The 23685-nt window shown below is 34.6% G+C and overlaps 2 protein-coding genes and 1 long non-coding RNA gene across 3 annotated transcripts in view; all 3 read right to left on the bottom strand.

Moving 5' to 3' along the window:
• Window positions 1-23685, bottom strand: part of LOC149479876 (uncharacterized) — a 55945-nt gene that overhangs the window by 19570 nt on the left and 12690 nt on the right. The window lies entirely within an intron of this gene.
• Window positions 1441-2448, bottom strand: LOC149479878 (ring canal kelch protein-like). Its single transcript, XM_089707347.1, has one exon. It carries the CDS (start codon window positions 2432-2434, stop codon window positions 1556-1558), a length of 879 nt encoding a protein of 292 aa, XP_089563473.1. The 5' UTR covers window positions 2435-2448; the 3' UTR covers window positions 1441-1555.
• LOC149479877 (uncharacterized) lies at window positions 11273-20228 on the bottom strand. The gene is made up of 3 exons (XR_016317153.1): window positions 19884-20228; window positions 11767-11914; window positions 11273-11419 (listed from the first exon to the last, which is right to left on the bottom strand). It is a non-coding gene; the product is annotated as an uncharacterized LOC149479877 (long non-coding RNA).

The raw sequence follows: 23685 nt of genomic DNA, 5'->3' as shown, positions 1-23685 counted from the left end.
TTTAGTTCTAAATTTAAAACTTATATAAAAAATGTACTAGTTCAGAGAGCGTACTACAGTATTCAGGAATATATGGACGATAAAAACCCATGGAGGGTTGTCGCGTAAAAACCACAGGACAGTTCTTTGGCATATTATTATAATATATGATGTTACATATGTATTTTGTAAAATTGTAAAACTGACATGATTTAAAAGAGCAACTATGGAGTTTCTTGCCGGTTCTTCTCCGTAGATACTGCTTTCCGAATCGGTGGTAAATTTTAAAATATGTAATGACGTTTCAAAAGTGCTTCTATAAGAAGTCTAATTGAATAAATAAATGTTTGAGTTTGAGTTTGAGTGTGATGCGGTTTTTTTTAATAGATAGAGTGATTCAAGAGGAAGGTTTTAGTATATAATTTATTAGGTTTTAGACAAAGCGGGCGAAGCCGCGGGCGGTAAGCTAGTATATTATAAACCTGAAGAGTTTGTTTGAACGCGCTAAACGCGGGAACTACTGGTCTGATTTGAAGGAAGGCTATAGGCTATATATTATCTCGCTGAGACATGGGCGGAGCACTGTGGGTAAAACCGCGGAGCACAGCTAGTATTTTCGTTTATGAAAAAAAATCATAATAGGTACCCATTACCATGTCAAGTAGAAAACGTACCTAAGTGTGAAAATTAGAGGTAACTTCGTGATTTATTTTTTTTATTGAGTCAATTTAAATATTTTATGTTTTTGATCAAACAGAATTCTCGAAAATTTCATCTAGTTTGATAAACATGTATTTTATTTTTTAGATTTGGCCTTGAATATTATACGTATCATCTTAGAAGATTATTAATTTTGCTCTATTCTCAAACGCAGCGCTGCTCCAACGTTAGGTACATTCGTACCTTTCAAAAAATACCCGCGAGGCGGGTACCTGTCGCGTGCGCCCGCTTAACGCAGCGAACGCCCACAATAAACAAAATTAATTTTCATTTTCTATCAAACACTTCAAAAAAAAAGTTAATTATTAAAATCATTCTATAGTGAGACAAATGAATGTATAATAAATTTTCAGTTTAATACAAATATGTAGTTCCTAACTATAAAAAATAGAAGAGAGCTTTTTAACACATTATTAATAATATGTATGAAATAAAATTAAACTCCCTTACATAAACTTTGTTAATTATAGTATGTAAGTAGTAATAGTAGCTCAATGACTACCTATAGATTCCATTTATCTGTATGTTAAACAAGACTGAACTTTGATTTTGATGGAACTAGTCTTTTATTACTATTAATGGAAATGTAATCAAAATTCAATCATAACCAATTTAAATTATATTTATTGTGTTATATCATTGTGATACAATTAAAAAAAATGCTCACACTTTTCTTTCCACTTCACACATACATTAAATACATAAGACGTTTAAAGTTAGGGTCCATGGTACAAAAATGAGTTATTTATGAATTTATTCTTACATGAAAATATATTATTCTACTGCAATAACTATAACAATTAAACAAAAAACATACATAATATGTGTTATCTTCATGAATGAAATAAAATGAGACCTATACTATTTTATTTTTAACCTCATTTATAAAATGTTTCCTCATATCTTCAACACTGACCTCCCCATTCTGAACAGACTCCAGTATTGCAATAAAAAATCTTGTCACCTTATGTTTTGTAGCAAACTCTAGCCAATCATATGCATTTTCAGCTGTTAGACAGTTCACCAGCCTATGCACACATATTTCTTCTAAATCTGGCATCATATAATAAGAAGCAAGAAGGAGCAAATGTTCCAAACCAGTGTCAGGTAAAGAATGCAAATATAAATAGTCTTTAAAAGCCTCCAGTGTGGTTTTGGACATGCCGGGCACATCTACAAGGCCTTCAGTGCTCTCCTTCCAAGTGCCACCTAACATCCTATGTAAAACTGGACTGGAAGCGGCAAGTACAGCTTTATGCATGTGTACTGATCCATCTTCACCTCTTAACTCAAAATCAATCAAATCCCTGTCCTTATGCAGAGATGCAAAGGCACTAGCAGGCGGTAGAATGTCCATTACAATTGAAACATCAATGGTATATGAACTAACTTTCTTGTTTTCATGAATTAAATGCCAATTTCCATCGTCGCTTATAAATTTTTTGTTAATAATTTCCAATGCACTGCTGGTGAATTTGATATTGTATTTAAAATTATCCTCTTCTCGCCGTTTTACGAATTTTATGAAAATCAAATTTTTGTATTCAATCAAGCAGCCATTCATTATTTCTCTATAACATACTAATTTTAATTGGAAGACACCAAGGCCACTGATAATGTACTTAGGACTTTCGAAATTATATGTACCAGTACCATTACCATTTTTATTGTTGACACCTATTTCAACTTGAAGGGTATTACCTCGTTGTACTAAGTTTTTACTGTTACATTCCATGTTAAATATTATGTTCAAGGCATATATTCGTCCATGGTTCAAGGTGAGAGTGTGATTATGCCGAACGCACAGAGTACCTAGGTAAAACGTCTTCACGGTCCATCTTGACGTACAGTACGACCAACGTAACTTGGCGGGCCTGAACATAGCCTCTGCGAACTTTCGCGCATGTACACTCGTAAAAAAAAGTGTTATAGGCAATCATTTTTTTTAACTGAAGTTCGAATAAAAATTTCCTTAAACAGAGACCAAGTACAAATAAAATAAATATCAAACCGCTATGAGACATAAAGCTATAAAAATAACCTAATGAATTCAGGATTCACTCATATATATATCGAAAGGTGAGTGAATAGGTGTATTATATTTCTTTTTTAAAATACTGCGTTAAAGCAAATATTATTTTTCTCGCCTGGCGATTTAAAACCATATTATTATGCTTTGGTGGCATCTTTGTTCGCGAGTATCACGACCAAATTTAAAACTAAACACTTAACAATATAATAATAACAAATAACAACGATCAACGAAAACTTTTGTAACCGCCCGTACTCAAGACAGAGATAGCGACACGAACACGACACCAATGTTAACTTGTGACTGAGACCAAGAAGCTTATATCTTATACACTGGAGATTTCAGTATGAACATTTGACGTGTAACAAGAAAATATTGCTCAGTTGTTGTGTTTTATCACTTTCACACCTAACTTGGTATTGCCACTGTTAATACGAAGTTATCCCAAGGCTACTATGTATGCTGTAATATTCTGTGCAAAAGGTTAGTTTTTGTACATGAGTTTGTATATAAATTGCCAACAACGTCATTCAGAAGCATTGTTGGATGAGACAATTATAGGTCTACCAGAATCTGATGGCATATTTATATTTAAGAAATAAAAGATTTTCATGTGGCAACTTTATTTGACAACTATCAATTGGTTGTCAAATTATCTGTCTTCTTTGCAATTGATGAATAATTTTTAGGATTTTGTCTAAAAAAATCTTCGAAAATGTCGTAAAAGCCGCTGCGATCACAAGCAAGAGGTATTTTTTATAATGTGTATAGAAAAACATTCGATGAAGAAGGGTCAAACACATCACAATTTTCAATTTTGAATATTTTATTGGTAAATTGGACTTACCCGTTTTGATACTTTAAATTAAAAATATTATATGTAGGTAACTATAATATTGTTTGTTGTTTACAATATAATTTTATAAAAACTTATTACAGGAGTTTCCAATACGGCTATTCGTCAAGTCCAAGCTGTCCAAGTCAATTTTATAATGTGTGTATCTGTTATTACTTATGAAAATAAACATAGTTTTATTTTATTTTTATTTTATTTTATAGAAAATTATATGCAATCTAGTTTTGATCTGTATTATCATTACATCCATATTTTCACATGGCATAATGGTAATGAATATACAAATATAGGTATACAGTGTAAATAATAATATGTACTATGCGTGCCAAATAAGAATAGGACTGTCAAGACGCCATATTGTTCAGTAATACGCGCTAACTTCATTACCAAAGCGTATGGTGTGCAAAAAAATCAATAAAGAAATTATATTCAGTTTAAATATTTAATGTACGCTTTGTTGGTATTTCTAATACATTTCACGCCAAATTTATTATGAATGAGTAGGATTTGAAAATAAAAGCACGTATATAAAAAAACATATATATTATTTCAGTTTTTATCAATCGGATAATATTTCCTCTACACCACTTAACACAGCGTCATCGTCGTCGTATTCTGAATCTTCATTGCTGTCCAAAGAATACTTATACTCGTTGCTGTCGCTGTCACTGCTATCTCCGCATTAACTATGAAAATGTTAACTTTTTATGAATACTGTTTCCATACCTGTATAATTAATTTATCCAAAATCCATCAGTGAAATTCAATAAATAGTATTTTTTAATGAATATAATGATTATACAATAATTAAATATAATCATGAACAATAAAAAATAATTATATGAAAATTCTTTTTCGCACATTTTTTTGCTGGCAGTACTAATTTGATAGTTTTCGTGTGAAGTTGGCAGCAAGCGCGGTCCTATTCTTAGTTGGCACGCATAGTATTACCTATATAAAAGTAATATGTATACAATTATACATGTAAGTATGTACCTACATAATATTAAGTGGATATCTCATTATTAAGTACAGTATATTCCACTTATGTACTGTGACTAATGATATTGAGGACAAAATGAAAAATAAGCAGTATCAAGATCGTTCAGTCCATTTTCCCTAGGGTTGCACACTCAAAATTTTGATTTCCTTAATTGCCATCAGATTCTGGTTTACCTATATTATTTATGCTAAATAAAATAAGTATCTGAACCAATTATTAAAAAGCGATACTCCCTGATTATGGGTAGTTACCATAATAAAAGTGTAGCAACTCTCACTTTGGCATAAGTGTCAAAAAAATTGCGTCGCTTCGAATATTTAAGTTAATATTGTTGCGTATTTAATAAATATTTTCCGAATATAAATAATGTATTGCATTATGAAAAATTGCAGAAGTTTTTGGACACCAAATTCTGGCATAAAATTTCACAGGCAAGTGTATATTTACGCTATTTACAATATTTTTACCATTTTCATGGCAAAAATCGTAAATTTTATCATCATTTTAGTAATCAATCATGCTAAATATCTTCTATCTATCTTCATTTCCTAATAATTTCATCATTTTTCCATAAACCAATTTAACAAGTAAGGTAACCATGATGACGAGTTTTTACGGATAGCGAAGAGAAAATATTGTAATAGTTAACAAAATTATGATAAACATTTAGAACACCATTTCAAAGATTTTTATACTAGTAATGAAACAACGCACGACATCGATATTGCACTCACATGTGGTTTTATGTTTGTTCTTCTTTAACATAGAAATTAATAGTTCTTTTAACTTACCAATTTTTTTTTGTTTTACTTATTTCAGCTTTCCAAAAAATGAAATAAAAAGAAATAAATGGCTGTCCATAGTACCTATCAACGGTAAAATTTATCAACATGCCAGAATATGCAGTTTGCATTTTAAGCCTGAGGATTACGGTCCAGAAAAAAAAACCTTTTGAAAAGTGCTATACCTTTTTATTTACCACATTCTTGTTACTGCGTCTCAACTGTGGATAAAGTAATTTTAATTATATTATTATTAACCACCATGAAACCATTATATTTCACTGAATATTTATACTAAACAGACATATTGTCCTACATATTGTTGAGAACCATCAAATCAAAAAATTTTATCCTTTACTCTGTCCAATATATAATTTGCTTTTTGACAGCTTCACGCCTATGAAGGATTGTATTGTCTATGTTAAAATGTCATACAAATAATTATTGTACTTCATGGACAGGCCCCGCCCACTTAGTGATGTCTGCACAGAATTATTCAATGATGGGTCGATAGATTATAATAATCGATAGAAATACTCTTTAAAATATATCCGATATAGAAAAACTCCTCTATTATGTTATATAGGGTGTCTTCCGTTATGCACTGCAACCACTGCACAGTGCTATCACTGTAGAAAAATTCGTTCCGTTAAGGACTGCCAGTATACTGCCGCAGTACCCTAGGGAAATTTATGACGTCATTAATCGCCGCCATATTCTACTGTGAGCACTGGCGTTTTCGAGGTAAGGTACTCGCAGTACTTTGATCACGTGATCAGTCCACAGAGCAAGTAATATGATCAGTCAAAACCACTCGAGTGCCTAACGTCTTATACAAAGCTACAGTATAATCAGAAAATTTTAAAGTTCTGTAATGAGTTTGGATTAATAAATAAAACAATGGAAGAATTGCAAAAATTAACTTTATTAGACTGTGTTGAAAATGTTCAATACGAGCTGAAAGTTCATTTTTATTCTTTTTTATGAAAAAGTACTTACTTTTATTATATTATAAATTCAATTTACAATTAATATTAATTAAAATATTTTTGGAATAAATAAATAAATTTGCGTTCCGTTTTAAATCGTAACCAGTATAACTGGCTATAAAGGAACGGCTTCACAGTATACTGAATTGACGTCACACCTTACAGTGGTCGCAGTGCATAACGGAATACACCCATAATTTAAACATAAAGACAACCAAATTGTAAGATAGAAACCAATAAATAATAAAATATTAGTTTAGTTTAGTTTTAACATAAAATGCATAGATATGTGGCCTTATTATTACATATCTTATTAGTACGTTTACGTTGTAATTATTATTTATATATATAATATAGTTACCTCTGTTAGCTACCACAATCGAGAGATTCGTACATGAAATTATTGGTCGTCTCATCAAAATAAAGCTACTCACGGAAAATTAGCTTGATAGTAATCACTTGCAAAAATGGGCGATGGATCCCGAACTATTTATGGATAGCGAAGAGAATATATTGTAATAACAATATTATGATGAAATTTAGAACACCAAGAACTTTTCAAGAATGTTACTAGTATATAATGAAACAACACACGACATCGGTATTGCACTCACATGTATTTATAAGATTGTTCGTTTTTACATTGAAATTTATACTTTTTTAACTTACCTCATATTTTTTGGTTTTAAGTATTTCAGCTTTCCAAAAAGTAAAATATTTACAAAGAAATATATGTGCCCATCAAGGGTAAAATTACTGAGGATTACGATTTACGACCCAGAAAAAAATACCTTTTGAAAAATAAACTTTGTAAAGTTAGCTGAAATTTGTGCAAGGCTGCTATAAACAGTTATTCTTTGATGATTTTGGCTTGAAATTGACCCGTCGAAGCAACGCGTTTAAAAAGAAGATCTGAGTAGCTTACAATTTGGTTAACAGCATCTGATGCAAAACACAACTTTCCTCTATTTACAAAGGATGTTAATGCTATATATTGGTTCATATCCAAGCTTTGTAGCCAAAAGTTATTTTAAACTATCATTCTATACCAACTAAAATTGTATGTACCTATAAAGTATGACCAGTAATATTATAATATAAATACTGTTAAAAATATATGTCGTTATTATTTATAGACCATGATTTTTAGTTTTTCTATTTCGAAAAATCCTGAATATACAAACCAGTGTGGTCACCCACAGAAAGAGACAAAAAACAACACTGACGTCATTCAAGGTTATATTTTCTTGTGACAAGTTAATGGTCATAGTGCAATCTCCAGTGTATAAGATAGGTATAAGCTTCTTGACTGAGACACATATACAGATCTAGCACTACTAGATTCCGAACATGCGTGGCCACCTCAGTGCATTTCGCTCTATCTTCGAGTGTTGCCATTTTATAAACATTCCTACATTTTAGGGAAAATTTTCATTAAAAATACGTCCTCAAATTCACTCTAACATTAATTATTTATTATAGGTAAACCAGAATCTGATGGCAATTAGGGAAATCAAAATTTAGAGTGTGCAACCCTAGGGAAAATGGACTGAACGATCTTGATACTGCGTATTTTTTATTTTGTCCTCAATATCATTAGTCACATTACACAAGTGGATAATACTGTATTAATTAATAATGAGATATCCACGTATTATTATGTAGGTACTTATTACATGTATAATATACATATTACTTTTCTAAAGGTAATACATAATAATATTATGTATTTACACATACCTCTATTTGAATATATATAATTATGGCATGTGAAAATATGGATGTAATGATAATGCAGATCAAAACTTATTTACTATATAAATTAACGATTGTTTATAATTTTTTATAAAATAAAACAATAAAAAAATAAAATCATGTTTATTTTCGTAAGTATTAACACATTATAAAATTGACTTGTACATCTTGGACTTGACAAATAGCCGAATTGGAAACTCCTGTAATAAGTTTTCATAAAATTATATTTTAATCAACAAACAATATTATAGTTACCTATTTATAACATTTTTAAATTAAAGTATCAAAACGGGTAAGGGTAAAACTGTACATTATAGGGCGTGGAATTTGGGGGTAGTGGGGGGTGGAGAGAGGGGGGGTGGGTACTAGGAACTTCCCCTGTAAAGGGGGGGGCGCGAAAATTAATAGTTTTCGAGATATTTACAAATTAAGTTTTGGTCCGCCTAAAGCAAAGGGGGCGCAAAGTAAGGACTTAGAAAATTTTTGATCTAAAGTGAAAATTGTATAGGAATCATAAAATACATAATTTTTATTCAAAACGCTAAAATAAGCATGTTTTATAAAAAAAACTTTTTCTCTAAAATATAAAATGGCCGAGATATTCGCCCTCAAAGATTGATGATAAAACCTAACCTAACCCTTTCCCTATCTCCTCATGTCTTTTTTATATTGTCTCAGACACTGCCTTAGCTCCGGCGCTACGGGAAGTGCAGCCCTTCCGCCCTTGCGTGACAAAGCACGGTCGCCCGTACTCCACTTCGCAGCTTCAGCTTATTGGTCGCCTTCGGCGACCAGCCTCAGCCGCTCCGCTCCGCACGGCTCCCGAGCTTTGTCACGGCGGGCAAGGGCTGCTCTCCCTCCGCGCCTCCGGCTTTTTACATACACTCTAGGGGTAGGGCAGACAAGACCACGTGGAATTCGGGGTTGACAGCTTCGGTTCTGTGGCAAGTCTTATGATAATGCAATGCTTATTTTAGCGTAACGTTTTTTAGCTAGATTCGGACTTTCGCAGCTTAATATTGAATACATAATATTCCATCATTGAAAAAATTTACATTTTACAATCCGTCATGTATCTTGGTAATTATCAAGTTTAGAGAAAAGTTGCCCCAACAAAACATGCTTTTATTAGCGTAATCTTTACGATAAAACAATAATAAATAGGTGTTATAATGATACCAACTCCATCAAAAATTTTCTAAGTCCTGCGCCCCCTTTGCTTTAGGTATTTTTTTCCAGTTCCACATTGATCTGAAGCAATTAATATTAATTATTACTTTACAATAATAGCTTTCAATACTAGTAATATTGCATTAGCTCTTTGATTTGAAATATGACAGATTTAATGTAATAGACATTAGTATGACCTGTAGTTTTTTTTTTTTGTTTGAGTGGGAATCGCCCTAAAGTCGCTTCTGGCACTCGCCGGCCGCTGCCGCGGCACTGAACTGCCGCACGTATTATAGGTTTTTTGTGGGGGGAGGAGGGCACACGTAGGTATTTGATTTTTTTTTGCGCGTCGGCGGAGCCCCGCTTCGCGGGGCTCCTATTTCTGTGTAGTTTTTTTTTTAAAGAAACCTAACCTAACCTAACCTAACGGCTAACCTAACCTAAACTAGATTTTTTTTGCGCGTCGACGGAGCCCCGCTTCGCGGGGCTCCTATTTCTGTGTAGTTTTTTTTTTTTAAGAAACCTAACCTAACCTAACCTAACGGCTAACCTAACCTAACTTGATTTTTTTTTGCGCGTCGACGGAGCCCCGCTTCGCGGGGCTCCTATTTCTGTGTAGTTTTTTTTTAAGAAACCTAACCTAACCTAACCTAAAGGCTAACCTAACCTAAACCTAACCTAACCTAAACCTAACCTAACGAATTGAGGGTGAATATCTCCGCCATTTTTGATTTTAGAGAAAAGTTGTTCCTATAAAACATGCTTATATTAGCGTTATCTTTACGATAAAACAATAATAAATAGGTGTTAATGACACCAACTCCATCAAAAGTCCTGCGCCCCCTTTGCTTTAGTCCAACCCAACTAGCTTTAGTGTTAAAAGGTTATCTAGTAATCCGAATAATCGGACGATTAAATTATTTTATTCATCCGGTAATCGGACGACTAATTTATTTTATTCATCCGTTTAGCGGACGACTAGACACTTCGATTAATATATTTGTTAAATTATAAATTGCGAATATTAATAATTTTATTTTATTTAATCTATTTTACAAAAACTATACTTAATAATAATTATTTTTAATGTTGTTGTTAAAAAATATACAAATTTCATAAATAAAATTTAAATTATAATATTTTTTTTGTTAGATAGAAATGTTTTACCTGAAATGAAACGCGTTTGACAATCGCTGTAGGTCAATTTGACACTGTCATAACAGTAAGTTCGCATTTCTAAGATAAAATGGAGTAAAATTTTCCGATTTTCAAAAATTCGTGACTCAAAAACAAAAAGTTTTCGCGCTGTGAAATTTCAGATTTAGGTTCCATAGGACAATAGCTAACCACAAAAAAAATTACGACTCTCAACTCCACGCCCTATAATGTACAGTTTAGCCCGGGTAAGTCCGACTTAGCAATAAAATCTTTCACGTGCTTTAAAATTGAAAATTGTGATGTGTTTGACCCTTCTTCATCGAATATTTTTCTATACACATTGTAAACAACACCTCTTACTTGTGATCGCAGCGGTTTTATCGACATTTCGAAGATTTTGAAGACAATATCCTAAAAATTAATCATCAACACAAATAATTTGACAACCAATTTGATAGTTGTCAATTAAAGTTGCCACATGAAAATCTCGTATTTTTTAAATATAAATATGCCATCAGATTCTGGTAGACCTATACAATTCAGTGTAATAAATAAATAATATTAGGTGAATTTGAGGACGTATTTTTATTGAAAATTTACCTTTGTAGTTTTTATATACATAATATACATTCGAGAAGGGAAGACCTTATCATAGGTTATTTTACACATGTATAAATTTCTGTGCTAAGGGCCGATTACAAATATGTATTGGAACATAAAAATCAAGTAGGTACAAAATCTACATAGCCCGATGTCGAATGTTTTTCGTACGTAAACGTACGCTTTTGCGCTTATGTAGATATAAGGAAAAGTAGTAAAAAAGCGTAATTGGCTTGAATATCGTTTCGTTGAGTTTTAGAAAATCTTTATTTCCGTTTTCGATGCTGCGGAGAACTTCTGTTTCTTCCATATTTATAAGCATTTAACAAGCAATTTCTTAAGACGATTAGCTGATATCTGTTTTTGCTTCTGCAACTGAAAAAATTTTTAGAATATAAAATATTTTTTGTGTCAAGGCCATTATATTAATTATTTTAATACCAATATATTGGTATCAAAGTATAACATTAATATACATATATAGCAAATAATTAGAAATAAAAATACTTCAATATATTAAATTTGAAACTATGGCATCAAAACAACTCTGCTTTTAGAAATAAAAACATTTTTTAAAGAGAAATGCTAACAATTAATGGCAAATAAAATGGAATTAATGCTTAATTTACTCCGGTTATAATTTTTTATCCATTATTAAGTATGTATTACCAAATACATAACTTGTTATTTTTATTAATTAAGATGTATTTTTTAGTACAAACCAGTTTTCGAGTTTTAGCACCTGGGGACACATTTTAATCATTTGATTTCTGTCTATTCCTTTTAACTCCTCTATATAAATAGCTCGTTGATGGTATTGGAATTTGGATCATCATTTTGTGTTGCCGATACTGACTGCACAGATTCAAACTAAAAAAATATAAATTCTTAGATTTATATTTTACTTTTATTTTACTAGAGAGTTAATGTAAAAAGCAATTTAATATGTAACAAAGTTTAATAAACGCATATGAAAATAATCTATCTTAGGGTTATAGGGAATGGTACGGGAGCCAAGTGCAAATTTGGTTAATTATTTCCTCTCAAGAGATAATTCGTCAGACGCCTCAGAGTATAGTATTATAAAGCCTCGTGAACGTCAGCTGGCGCTCGGTTGGGGGGGTGAGCGGTTGTAGCCTCCCACGCACGTAGGAAAAAAAATACATTCATTCATTCATTTCCTCTCAGCTAAAAAATTGTAGCTAACCCAATATCTCAACGAAAAAAAAAATCTGCTGGTTACAACTTACAACATGGTGTACAATACGTCAGCTGGTGTCTCGAACATGAAAGTTAAATTTAAAGAAAAATTTACTTTCCGTGATTTCCTCTCAAACAACAATTTACCTGATGATAGCTTATATGTAACTGTGGATAAATATATAGGTCAGCTGGCTGTATCTTGGTGGAAAAACCGTCAGCTGATACGGGAGGCTACAACCGCTCTTCCCCCCAACCGAGCTCCAGCTGACGTTCACGAGACTTCATAATACTATACTTTGATGCATTTTACTAATTACCGCTTGAGAGGAACTTGGTCATAAAATCTGTTCCTGGCTCCCGTAACAGAAATCGAAAAGTATAAACAGACGTTCGAATTTGGTACGGACCGCACCGTGACCTTGGTGCGCTCTGGACCATATTCGATCATGTGTACAGTGGTCCGCCGGACATAATTATTATGTGTCTTTCTAAAACACACAGCGTTGGTGAAGAAAGCTGTCTATGAATCCTATATATCTCTATGAAAAAGGGTCACCTTACCGAATATCGATGGATCTTTCACCTCACTAGCAAGAGCGCGTCCCTAGTATGTCATCTGTCATCGCCAATTTGACATCACCTTTGAAGCGCTGTCATCTGCCTCTGCCGGCATAGCGTTTATGAATTCGTGCGCAATAACATCGCGCAGAATATAATTAGTATTTATCTCTAGTAAAAGTGATCAGATTAAGTTACTTTTACCTTAATAAAACACATAAAGCGTTAAATTTTAGTAGTAATTGGTTTAGGAACGGAATTAGTTCCAATATGAAACACAAAAGACCACGTTGTCGGAAGAAAATTCGAAAACCGGTGCTTTGGTATGTATAATAGTGGCGGGAACTCTTTTTCGTCCTCGGAGGACGAGAAAAGCAATGGTTCGTCACTGCCCAAGAGACCGGGAGACGAGAAATTCCGTAAGTACAATCAGACTTGTCATGACATGTCCGGACTCGTGCATAGAATTCCATGCAACACGTGGCATACATTTCAGTACCTATTTGACACAAATACATCAATATTTAGATGTAGGTAATTAATAATAAAACACAATGCATACAATGCATGCAGACACATTGGTTACTGTGTCAAGTATTGCTTTTAATCAGACTTGTGAGATAGCGTTATTCTACCTAGGTAGAAGGTACTTAGGTATAAGGAATCGACCGTGATCCCCTATGGCTAACGAGCCCCAGCAGCAGGTAGTGAGGTATCTCAATCACTTTGACCATTCAATTGTAACTACCTAAACAAAAGTGAGTACCTACTACTTAGATTTTAGACAGGTACAAAACCAATCTATTACAATATTCTAAAGAGAAGAAATTGTTAATTAACTATTATAATATTATTTCAATATTGATACATGTCACATATAGATTTTACATTACTTAACTGTTTTAATATCATTTCAATATTGATACATGTCACATATAGATTTTACATTACTAAGGATATGATATAGAGTGTATAATATGAGCAACAGTCTCACACAATATTCAGTAGGAGCTACTTATTATTGCAAGTTGAGATTACCTAATTTATCTTACGGTAAATAATTCTTAACATAAAGAGCTTATTTTCATAGTCAATTGATACCAGAATAAGCCTTGGTTCTATGGGTACTTATTTGAATAGTAGTGGAAAATCATAAGAAATAGACATTGCATATTATGAGAAGTAGATATGATATACATTATCATCATCAAGGACCCATATTTACCGTACCCCGAACAGTTGAATATCATTTTATTTTATTTGATATCATTCTTGCTTATAATGTTACCGATGATAATGATGTTTATCTAGTTCCTTTCTTACTTAAGTGAAAGAGCTTGCCTTAAAATTAACACTCAGGCGTGATAAAATTTTTATAATATCAACAGTAAAGTAACCAAAATCTTTGTATTTTTTATTTGTATCTTCTACAAAAATATGTACTGAAAATATGTACAAGGCGTCCTTAGCCATGATTAGCTTAGTATGGTTATGCTGAAAGAACTGAGTGTCCAGAAAGACACAGAAAAATATATGCCATACTTAGATTCAGATATGCTTCTGGCAATAAGAGCTGATGGCTCCGCCAGGTGATATTCAATCTGAGACACCTAAACACCTAGGTATTAACCAGGTAATTTCGATACATATCACAGGTTATAATGGTAATTAAATTTTTACAAAGCCAGGATTGGCTTGTAAAATTAGACATCATTGGTAACAGTAATGAGATTCTTCCAAGGCCAGGATTGGCTTGTACAATCAGGCATCATTGGCCTATTTTCTGCCTGCATATTGCAGCCATTTCAAATGGTCGCGGAGACCCTACAAGCTAGAGGTGCCCTCTTTCTATTTTATTTAAGCTATTAAGTTTGGTCTATTGAGACCGTTACAAAATTAACTTCACAGGTCTTGTAGACTGTGAGGATTTTGAAAAAGCTTGATTGGCACTACAGCCACATAAAGTCCATTGCCTTCTGGTTTAGTTGGACAATTATCTTTTGGGTCTACCATGACTTATCCAATTTAATTTCACAGGTCGCGGAGACCATGGAGGTTTTGATAAAGCCTGATGGGCAGGACTATTCCAATTCAACTTTACAGGTCGCGAAGACCATGGAGATATTGGTAAGGCTTGATTGGCACTCCAATCACAAAAAGGGCCACAGCCCTCTGATTTAGTTAGACTATCAGGATTATTCTAATAATTTAACTTCACAGGTCTCGGAGACCATGGAGATTTTAGTAAAGCCACAGAATGAGCCACAGCCTTCTAGTTAGACAATGATCTTTTTGTCTACAAGGATTGTTCCAATTAACTTTACAGGTCCCGGAGACCATAGAGATTTTGGGAAAGCAGGTTTGGCACATCAATTACAAAATGTACATTGTAAACCTGGATACTTGTGCCTCACGTGTGAAAGTATAGAAATGTCTGTGTTATTGCTAGTCCCAAAAGCTTCAAAGATAGAGCATACTGTGGTGGTGTGGTCATTAAGAGGACCATGTCTTGCACTAAATAAGAGCTGCAGACAGTTCTAGACATCTAACACTGAGAGGACTGTACAGTTGTCGCCTCCAGGTATTTCTCTAGAGTTTCGCGCACAGCAGACCAAGAGAGAAAGGCTTTCCCTCTACATGCTATACAAGACTTACGAGCTGTGGAAAAGACAACATACACAGAAATGTCATAGTCTTTGTAAAAGAACAAGTTTGTCACTTCCTAACTACAGATACCGCGGATGCGGGCTGAGTAGGACATCTGAACAGTACCTACCTGTCAGAGAAATGGAGAGGGAAGCAGGGGACTTGGCCTTAGAATTTCTGACTTATATGTAGTGTACCATAGGTACGCAATAAAAATGCTTCTGAGTAGATTGAAAGGGGCGCACATCCTGTAGCCCAAGCAACCAATCAGACTTTGGTCGCCCACATACAAAGGTTGCTAACTCTCTTAGCCCTCACAACTGAGTAACTGTACCTAGCTGAGAAGTTGAGAATAGCTCTTGGCACGCTTCCAGGACGCCTAAATGGCTTTTGATTTAGATTGCCTCTCAAGAAATCTACCTGTACCGGAGTGGCTTCTCCTACCTTGTACAACAGGAAATATATTTTGGAGGCTCCTGATATGGTCCATTCCGCTATCCAAAGAGGTGCTTTAGTGCCAAGGCATATTTGCCAAAGCCTGCTCCGAATTTTGCGACATCTGCAGTCGTTGATAGAGCTGACGCCTAGGCTGAATATTCACTTCCAAGGATAATCCTCCAAGTGTACTAGCGCACCTCGCACCCCGGGACCGGGCAGATACATAGCACCCAAGGGTGGCTTATGGTTAATATAATAAATAATAATAATATACGGGCATTTCTCCGCAACTCGATGTCAAGCGCCTAAAGATGGCTTATGGTTATTGACTATTATGGTTATATATGGTTATTGACCCGGAAGTCAGGAGCACTCAGACCATTGGTGAATGGCCTTTCCCCCCAACTGCTCAGTCAGAAAAGGGGGGGGGGGGAGAAATAAGCCCATTGTAGAGCAAAGGAGAAAGAGCAGTTAGGTAGTGGTGCCCCTCCACAGTGCCAACATATGATCCTCCAAGCAGGAGGTGACTTTCATAAAAAAAAAAAAACAAAAAGAATGCATGTAATCTAGTGCACAGAGATTCTATTTAGCTAATTAAATTAAATTAATTAATTTTAATTAGCCTAGGTCTATCATAAGCAAGCTGACCCTATTCTCTCAGGAGCTCTTATGCTATTACTGGGGTCAGGCCGAGAAGCTCATGACATGAACATGACTTCTGAAGATCTCAAAATAGAGTTTTTTATCACAGCAAAATAAGATTATAACCTGACCTGAATTTGGATATAAAATGGATACAACAACATATTATCCATCAGGGGTCGGTTGTAAGGACAACCAGACACATAAATATGCCCAGTGACCCATGTGGAAAGGTTGGTTCAAGTAACAAAGGACTGATTTTCAGTCTTAAAAGTAGATAATTGATTCTTATCTATAGAGGGGCGGACCCTTTAAGCTTGCAACACAAACCTTTATGTCTGGCTAGATAAGGTCCTTCTAGATCTTAAAGACAGTAGCAACTCTGTCCAGCAGTGGCTTCAAAAAGGTGGTAAGGGCACCAACCTGTTGAGGCAATGGAAGGACCATACAGTCCTTTATAAAGTTTTACTGTCAATCAGTCAATTTAGCCAGTGCCACTGAGTCTGGTTTACTTTAAGGTAACCTTAAACTGTTTAATTAATTATTTAATTAATTGTAATTAATTTAAGACCCAAGTAATGATCAATGTGTAACAAACATGCTTAATGCTTAAGGTACAGTTGTGTTAACATTGGTTATTATAGTTATTTTATATACAGATGTTATTTACTGTAGTATTTAGCCTTAGAGGCTCCATTGTTTATCCTTGATGACATTGATCTTCCTTTGAGTTATAATTTTTAAAAGGTTATTTTTATCTTATTATTTGAACTTTGATTTGTTTCAAAGATACAGAGAAATAATTAATCAGTTCTTAGGTTCTAAGACTTAGTTCATTAGTATTGGCTTATGATTATCTGAGGAAAATAATTTAAAATTTAGAGGATATATGGTTAGTTCTTACATGAAAGAAAAACTATTTTTGTTGTTGCTACATAACCCCCTTGTATTGTTTTTAGAATTTAAAATATAACTTTATTTTACAATACAAGAGGTTCATTTAACATTCTGAAAGGAATGAAATTTAAGTTGTTAATACTCTTAGGTATTACAATATTAACAAGATAATTTATTTTCAACATAGCGTTTGTATGTCTTTCTTCACCAGCAGATATCAAACACATCTTCACCAACGCTGTGTGTTTTAGAAAGACACATAATATTGATGTTTTGCATTAAAACAAAACATGTATTATGTGTCGAATAAAACACACAGCGTTGCAGTTTACTGCTTGCTGATGAAGATGCTATGCCGGCAGAGGCAGATGACAGCGCTTCAAAGGTGATGTCAAATTGGCGATGACAGATGACATACTAGGGACGCGCTCTTGCTAGTGAGGTGAAAGATCCATCGATATTCGGTAAGGTGACCCTTTTTCATAGAGATATATAGGATTCATAGACAGCTTTCTTCACCAACGCTGTGTGTTTTATTCGACACATAATACATGTTTTGTTTTAATGCAAAACATCAATATTATTATTGACGGCTCGGTCAGTTCGATGGTTTTTTCTTCCGAACTTGGTGCGGACCGTACCAAATTCGCGCGTGTGGACGGGCGATCGCACCGGACAGCGCTTTAGTCATATACTTATTACAGCTTTAGTCACAGTTCTACCGCCAAACAAAACGGACGTCGGTCGATCGTTATCAATGGCGATGGTTAATAATATAAATTTTAGAACTCTACAAAGGTTTGTGATATGACTGCATATGTCTGAATGAATCCCTGTCTTTTAAATATAATTTTGCCCATTCTTTTCTCTTCGTTTTCTTCTTTTCAATGGTTGTAACTTGTACTTGTACTTGTACCAAAAGAAGCCTTGGACTGAGGTCTACATGTGAAAAAAATACAACATTCTAACCACGAATTTATTACGAGAAATAGATTTTTAAAGAATTCGGTTTGACTTTTAATGAGATTACTATGATCAATGCTCGAAATATTCACAAAAAAGGAGATTAATTTGTATTAATTTGATATTATTGAATTGTCTTATAAATGTAAAATATTTTTTTTTGTTCAGTTAATTTATTACATATAAAGATGAAGTACCTACCTATAATAATATATTGAAATATCGACTATAACTAACGACTAAAACATAAACAAAAACTTGGTAATAGATAGATGATATATATAATTTTGTTTACTAGGGACAACCCTGACATTCTTTGAAAATCTATATCTCGTAATAACTTCGTGGCTAGAATGTGGTATTTTTGTCACATGTAGAACTCAGTTCAAGGTTTCTTTTGGTACTAAACAGAGCTTCTACTAACGCCTGCATATAATATAAAAAAAATAAAAACGAAAATCAGTAAAAATTACAATACTTTCGCCTCTATCGACAATATCGAAAATTTCAAAAAGGGATAATTTGCGCCTTTAATCACTTCATATATTAGCAACATAATAAATTATCTAGTGTATCTATTTTTTTTATACGAATTTATTTAGCTCAGTCGGCCGCGAAAATTCCAATACATATTTTAAATGTTTTTTTAAAAATCGTAAATTTAATCGTAATTTTTAAACAAAGAATATTTTCTTTGTGCGGCAATGCCTGGACGGATAGCCGAAACCGATTGAATATTGAAACTGTAAAGGCGAAGCTGCAAATTAATTAAATGTAATTTTAAATTATCTTGCAAAGATTTTTATGCATTCGCTTTAGAAAATGAAGAGCTATTAAAAGCTGTTTCTTCCAACAGCAAATATAAATGCCAAAAATAAATCTCTATTTAACATTGCTGTTTTAATTGTCTCCCGTAAAAAATAACTAAATCTCGCATTTTGATGCTGTTAACCCTTAAATCAAATACTGGCAACCCTAGGTGCGGTGCGGTCGTGTGGCGAGTCGATCGCACCGCACGAGTACGGTGGTCCGGTCGCACCAAGTTCGAACGTCTGTTTTTAGTATAACAATGGAATTTGATTGTGATTTAAAATCAACTTCTTAAAATGTAGATAAGTAATTACTAATTACATTCATGCTTATTATTGCATCGCATTTGACTGAAGGAGAGATAATTTAGGTTTGCAAACAAAAAATTGCGTTAAAATTCTTTGAACATATTCTCGCTTTTTAGATGGTACCCAATTTTACCGACTAGCATCAATCCATATTTTACGAATGCCAGAATACGTTGGAAAACTATTGGACAAACATTTTTTTGCAATTTTGTGGACTTTTTTTCCCATTTGCAGGCAACATTGTGATTGAGGTTATCTTACACTTAAAACCTAAAACTACCACGAAATATTAACAATAAGAATGATCAGTTGATAGGAAACAGTCAATTATAATGATTCTGATATTATGTATCCATATTTAATTGTTTACTTACGAATGAAACGAAATTCCATCGGCGTTTGTTTCCGTGCGGCTGTTATAGCCTAATACGCTGCAACCACCCATAATTATAAACACTCAGTACACGTAGGACATTCAGAACACTTTTATAATTAACTTCCAAATGTATTTATCACCAAAAAGAACAGTAGACACAAGAAAACTAATTAAATATCAGATCTGCTTTGTTTGTTTGGCCCAGTTTTGACAGTAGGCCATCTAAAAAGTGGCCACGCAGATAAGGACAAAAAAAACGTATCTACATCCCCTTCACTCGCATAATGAAAGCGTAGCTATCTATCTCGTTTCACCATAGCATTGCAAATCTACTAGTGCTAGATCTGTGACAATTTCTATTAGGGATGTGGACATAAAATTCTATCTAGAATCTGCAACTCTACGAACAAAATCTGCTTTTTCTGTAGGTATTTTAAAATTCTCGCGTTACAATATTATTATTTTTTTTTTTTTTATTAGAGATTAGGCAAGCATTTGACCATCGCTTCGCCTGATGGAAAGCGATAAGCATGGTCTAGGATGGAGCATGCTGACCTAATAGATGCCTATTCACTTTTCTTTTGAATAAGTCCAGATTGTAATTATCAGGAAACACGCAGGCCGGAAGATTGTTCCATTCCCTACTGGTACGCACGAGAAAGGAAGAAGCGTAACGCTTAGTGCGTATAGGTGGAATGTCGATGACATAGGGGTGGAGACCAGCACCGCGTCGACTCGACCGGTGGTGAAAAGGAGAAGCAGGTATCAGGTTGTGCAGTTCTTCAGCACATTCACCATGATAGATCCTGTATAAGACTGCCAAACTAGCCACTTTTCGACGATGTTCCAAGCTGTGCAATTTCGAGGTCGTGAGGGCCTCATTCCCGATAAGCCTTATCGCTCGTTTTTCAATCGAGTCCAAGGCGCTAAGTTGGTATTTTGCTGCACCAGCCCAAAGGTGAGAACAATACTCCACACCCGACCGAACTTGAGCTTTATAAAGGTTAAGGAGCTGTTCCGGTGTGAAGAATTGCGCCACTTTGGAGAGAATTCCCAGCTTCTTGGCGGCAACTTGCACCTTGGACTCAATGAAGGTTTTGAAGTTGAGGTTAGAGGAGAGCTTTAGGCCTAGAAGCTCCAGTTCATTGGACAATTCCAAGGACACATCCTGAAAACTAGGTGTTAAATTTAAATCGGTGCGTTTAGCTGTAAACAGGCAGGCCTGTGTTTTCGAAGAGTTAAACTTAACCAAGTTGGCATCGCCCCATTCGGCCACTGATTTTAGAGTAAGGTTCAACCGTTCAACCATAGCCTCTCTTTGTGCCGCCAAAACATTATTATTGCTCGTCTGCGCTTCGGAAATGTAACTGTCTACAACTGTGCTGTCATCAGCATAACCATATATGCTCGGACCTAACAGATCATTTATATGAAGCAGAAATAAAGTAGCAGACAGTACTGATCCTTGAGGAACTCCAGCGTTAATGGGTAGTAGATCAGACGCACAACCATCGATCACAACACGAAGCGAACGCTCACCCAAGAAATCAGAGATCCAGTTGCGCAGGCTAGGACAGATCCCATATGCTGGAAGTTTGTTGATAAGGCCACTGTGCCAGACCTTGTCAAATGCTTTCGAAATGTCGAGGGATACGGCTACTGCCTCCCCGTGCTTCTCGATAGCAGAGCCAAAAGTATGAGTGAGGTGAACCAGAAGGTCCCCAGTAGACCTGTTACGTCGAAATCCGTATTGATGATCGCTGAGGAGATCGTTACCTTCTAGATACCTCAGAAGCCGGTTGTTTAAGATACGCTCCATAACCTTACAGATAATAGAGGTGATTGAGATAGGCCGGTAGTTACCTGGGTCGCTTCGGCTTCCTTTTTTGGGTATTGGCTGGACATTGGCTATTTTCCAGGTCTTGGGAACTTTACCAGTATGGTATGAAAGACGATACAATCGTGTTAGTATGGGTGAAAGTTCAGGAGCACAACATTTTAGTACCACAGCTGGGATACCGTCCGGACCACTCGCCTTATTCACGTCTAGACATTGGAGAGCTTTAAGAACTTCTCTCTGAGTAATGCGAAATTCAGGCATATTTTGACCGCAGTGAGGTAGAGAAGGTGGTACCTTATTAATAGGGTCCAGACGGGAATTACTAGCAAAGAGATTTGCAAAGAGTTCCGCTTTATCTTTTGCAGTGTGAGCGAGTGCACCGTCAGGTTTCTGACTTCTGTAGTGGTGGTAAAGACGTCTTACAGAAATTAGCTTCAACCGCTTTTGCAAGGGACCAAAAAGCTTTAGACCCAGAAGGGTAGGAAGTAAGCTTGACCCCAATTTGCCTAATCCGATCAATGCGAGTTCTTTTAAGCATTTGTTTGAAGGATTTAGCAGCTTTGTTGAATTCTCTCTTTTTGCTTGTAATGTCAGGATCCTTACGTGCTCTAGCATCGGCCCAGAATCGATAAGCTTCGTGTTTCCGTTGTTCAGCTCGTCTACATTCGGTATTATACCATGGCTGTTCTTTACCTCCGGAGGATACGTCTTTAAATGGAATGAAATATTCCATAGCCTGCCGGACAACATCTTCAATAGCACCAGCACAGGTCGACGGGTCGTTCGAGGAAAAACATACTCGCCGCCAAGGGTAAGATGCGAAAAAATGACGCATCTCATTAGTTACCATACTAGACTAATTATCATGAAACTTTGTGTGCCTATTTGGTAGAACCATGGAATTGGACATGAATTGGACCAATATACAGGTAGAACTGAGAATCGGACGTAATAAGAACAACGTTTGTCAGGAGATCTTATAAATAAATTAATAACATTGAAGAAGTAAAAAATGTACTGTGGTTGGAATACCATTATGTAGGTACTTGAGAGCAAAGGAAATCTTAGACCGATTTTTTAAACCGACCGATTAAAGAACCACTGTAGCAAAGGTAGCTTTCCAATGGAAAAAATAACCTTATCGAATCCGGCCCATCCGTTTGACATCTACCTACTACGTCACAGACAGACACAACCGACAACCTTTTTTTGTTTGTTTCTTGGCTCAATATTCAATAACCTAATTACACGATTAAATTTAAGTACCAATCACTTTTTAAATTAGTTTATAATGGTCGAGGCAAGATCATTCTAGTATTGGCAATACTAGAATACTGTATTGCACGCCTCATAAGCGAAGCGTTGAGGTGGGTACCTACTACTGTCACTTCGCGCAAAACATCTGATTTTTCAAACTTAAAATGTCTTTATGTATCATACATTGCACTTGTAAGATAATACATACACACACATATTAAGAAAAAACACTATTTTTAACATTCATGATATTTTTGATGTCATTTTTGTTATTTAAACTAGTTAAAAAACAGTTTAAAAAAGTTCTGTCTTGGACGTCCGTGTGTCTGTATGTGCGGAGGATTTTCTTGTTAACACGATAGCGACCGAAATACTTTACTAATCGAGTCTTTTTTTTTCTCTTACGCTTGAGTATGCTCAGGAATAGAACCCTTTCATTTTTCAGGGTCTGATTCGATGTGGTTTAATTGTTATTAAATAAACAAAAATAATAATTAATAAATAATTATTTAAAAAAAATTATGAGGCGTGCACTTTTGGATTTTCCAAATTATTTTCATATTATATTTAAAGTAAGTCATAGTTAAATATAATATTATCTATGGTTAAATCATGGTTAAATGTTATTTAAAATTAATTCGTAAGTAGATTGGAGATGGTTTGTTTATAATAAATCATAGTTCATACACAAAAGGGGAAAGGC

This window comes from Colias philodice, chromosome 19 (assembly GCF_061535455.1).
Source record: "Colias philodice isolate Cphi_HAF_F1 chromosome 19, ilColPhil1 Martin Lab GWU primary, whole genome shotgun sequence".
In the NCBI taxonomy this organism is placed as follows: domain Eukaryota; kingdom Metazoa; phylum Arthropoda; class Insecta; order Lepidoptera; family Pieridae; genus Colias; species Colias philodice.
This window is presented reverse-complemented; position numbering and strand designations above follow the sequence as displayed.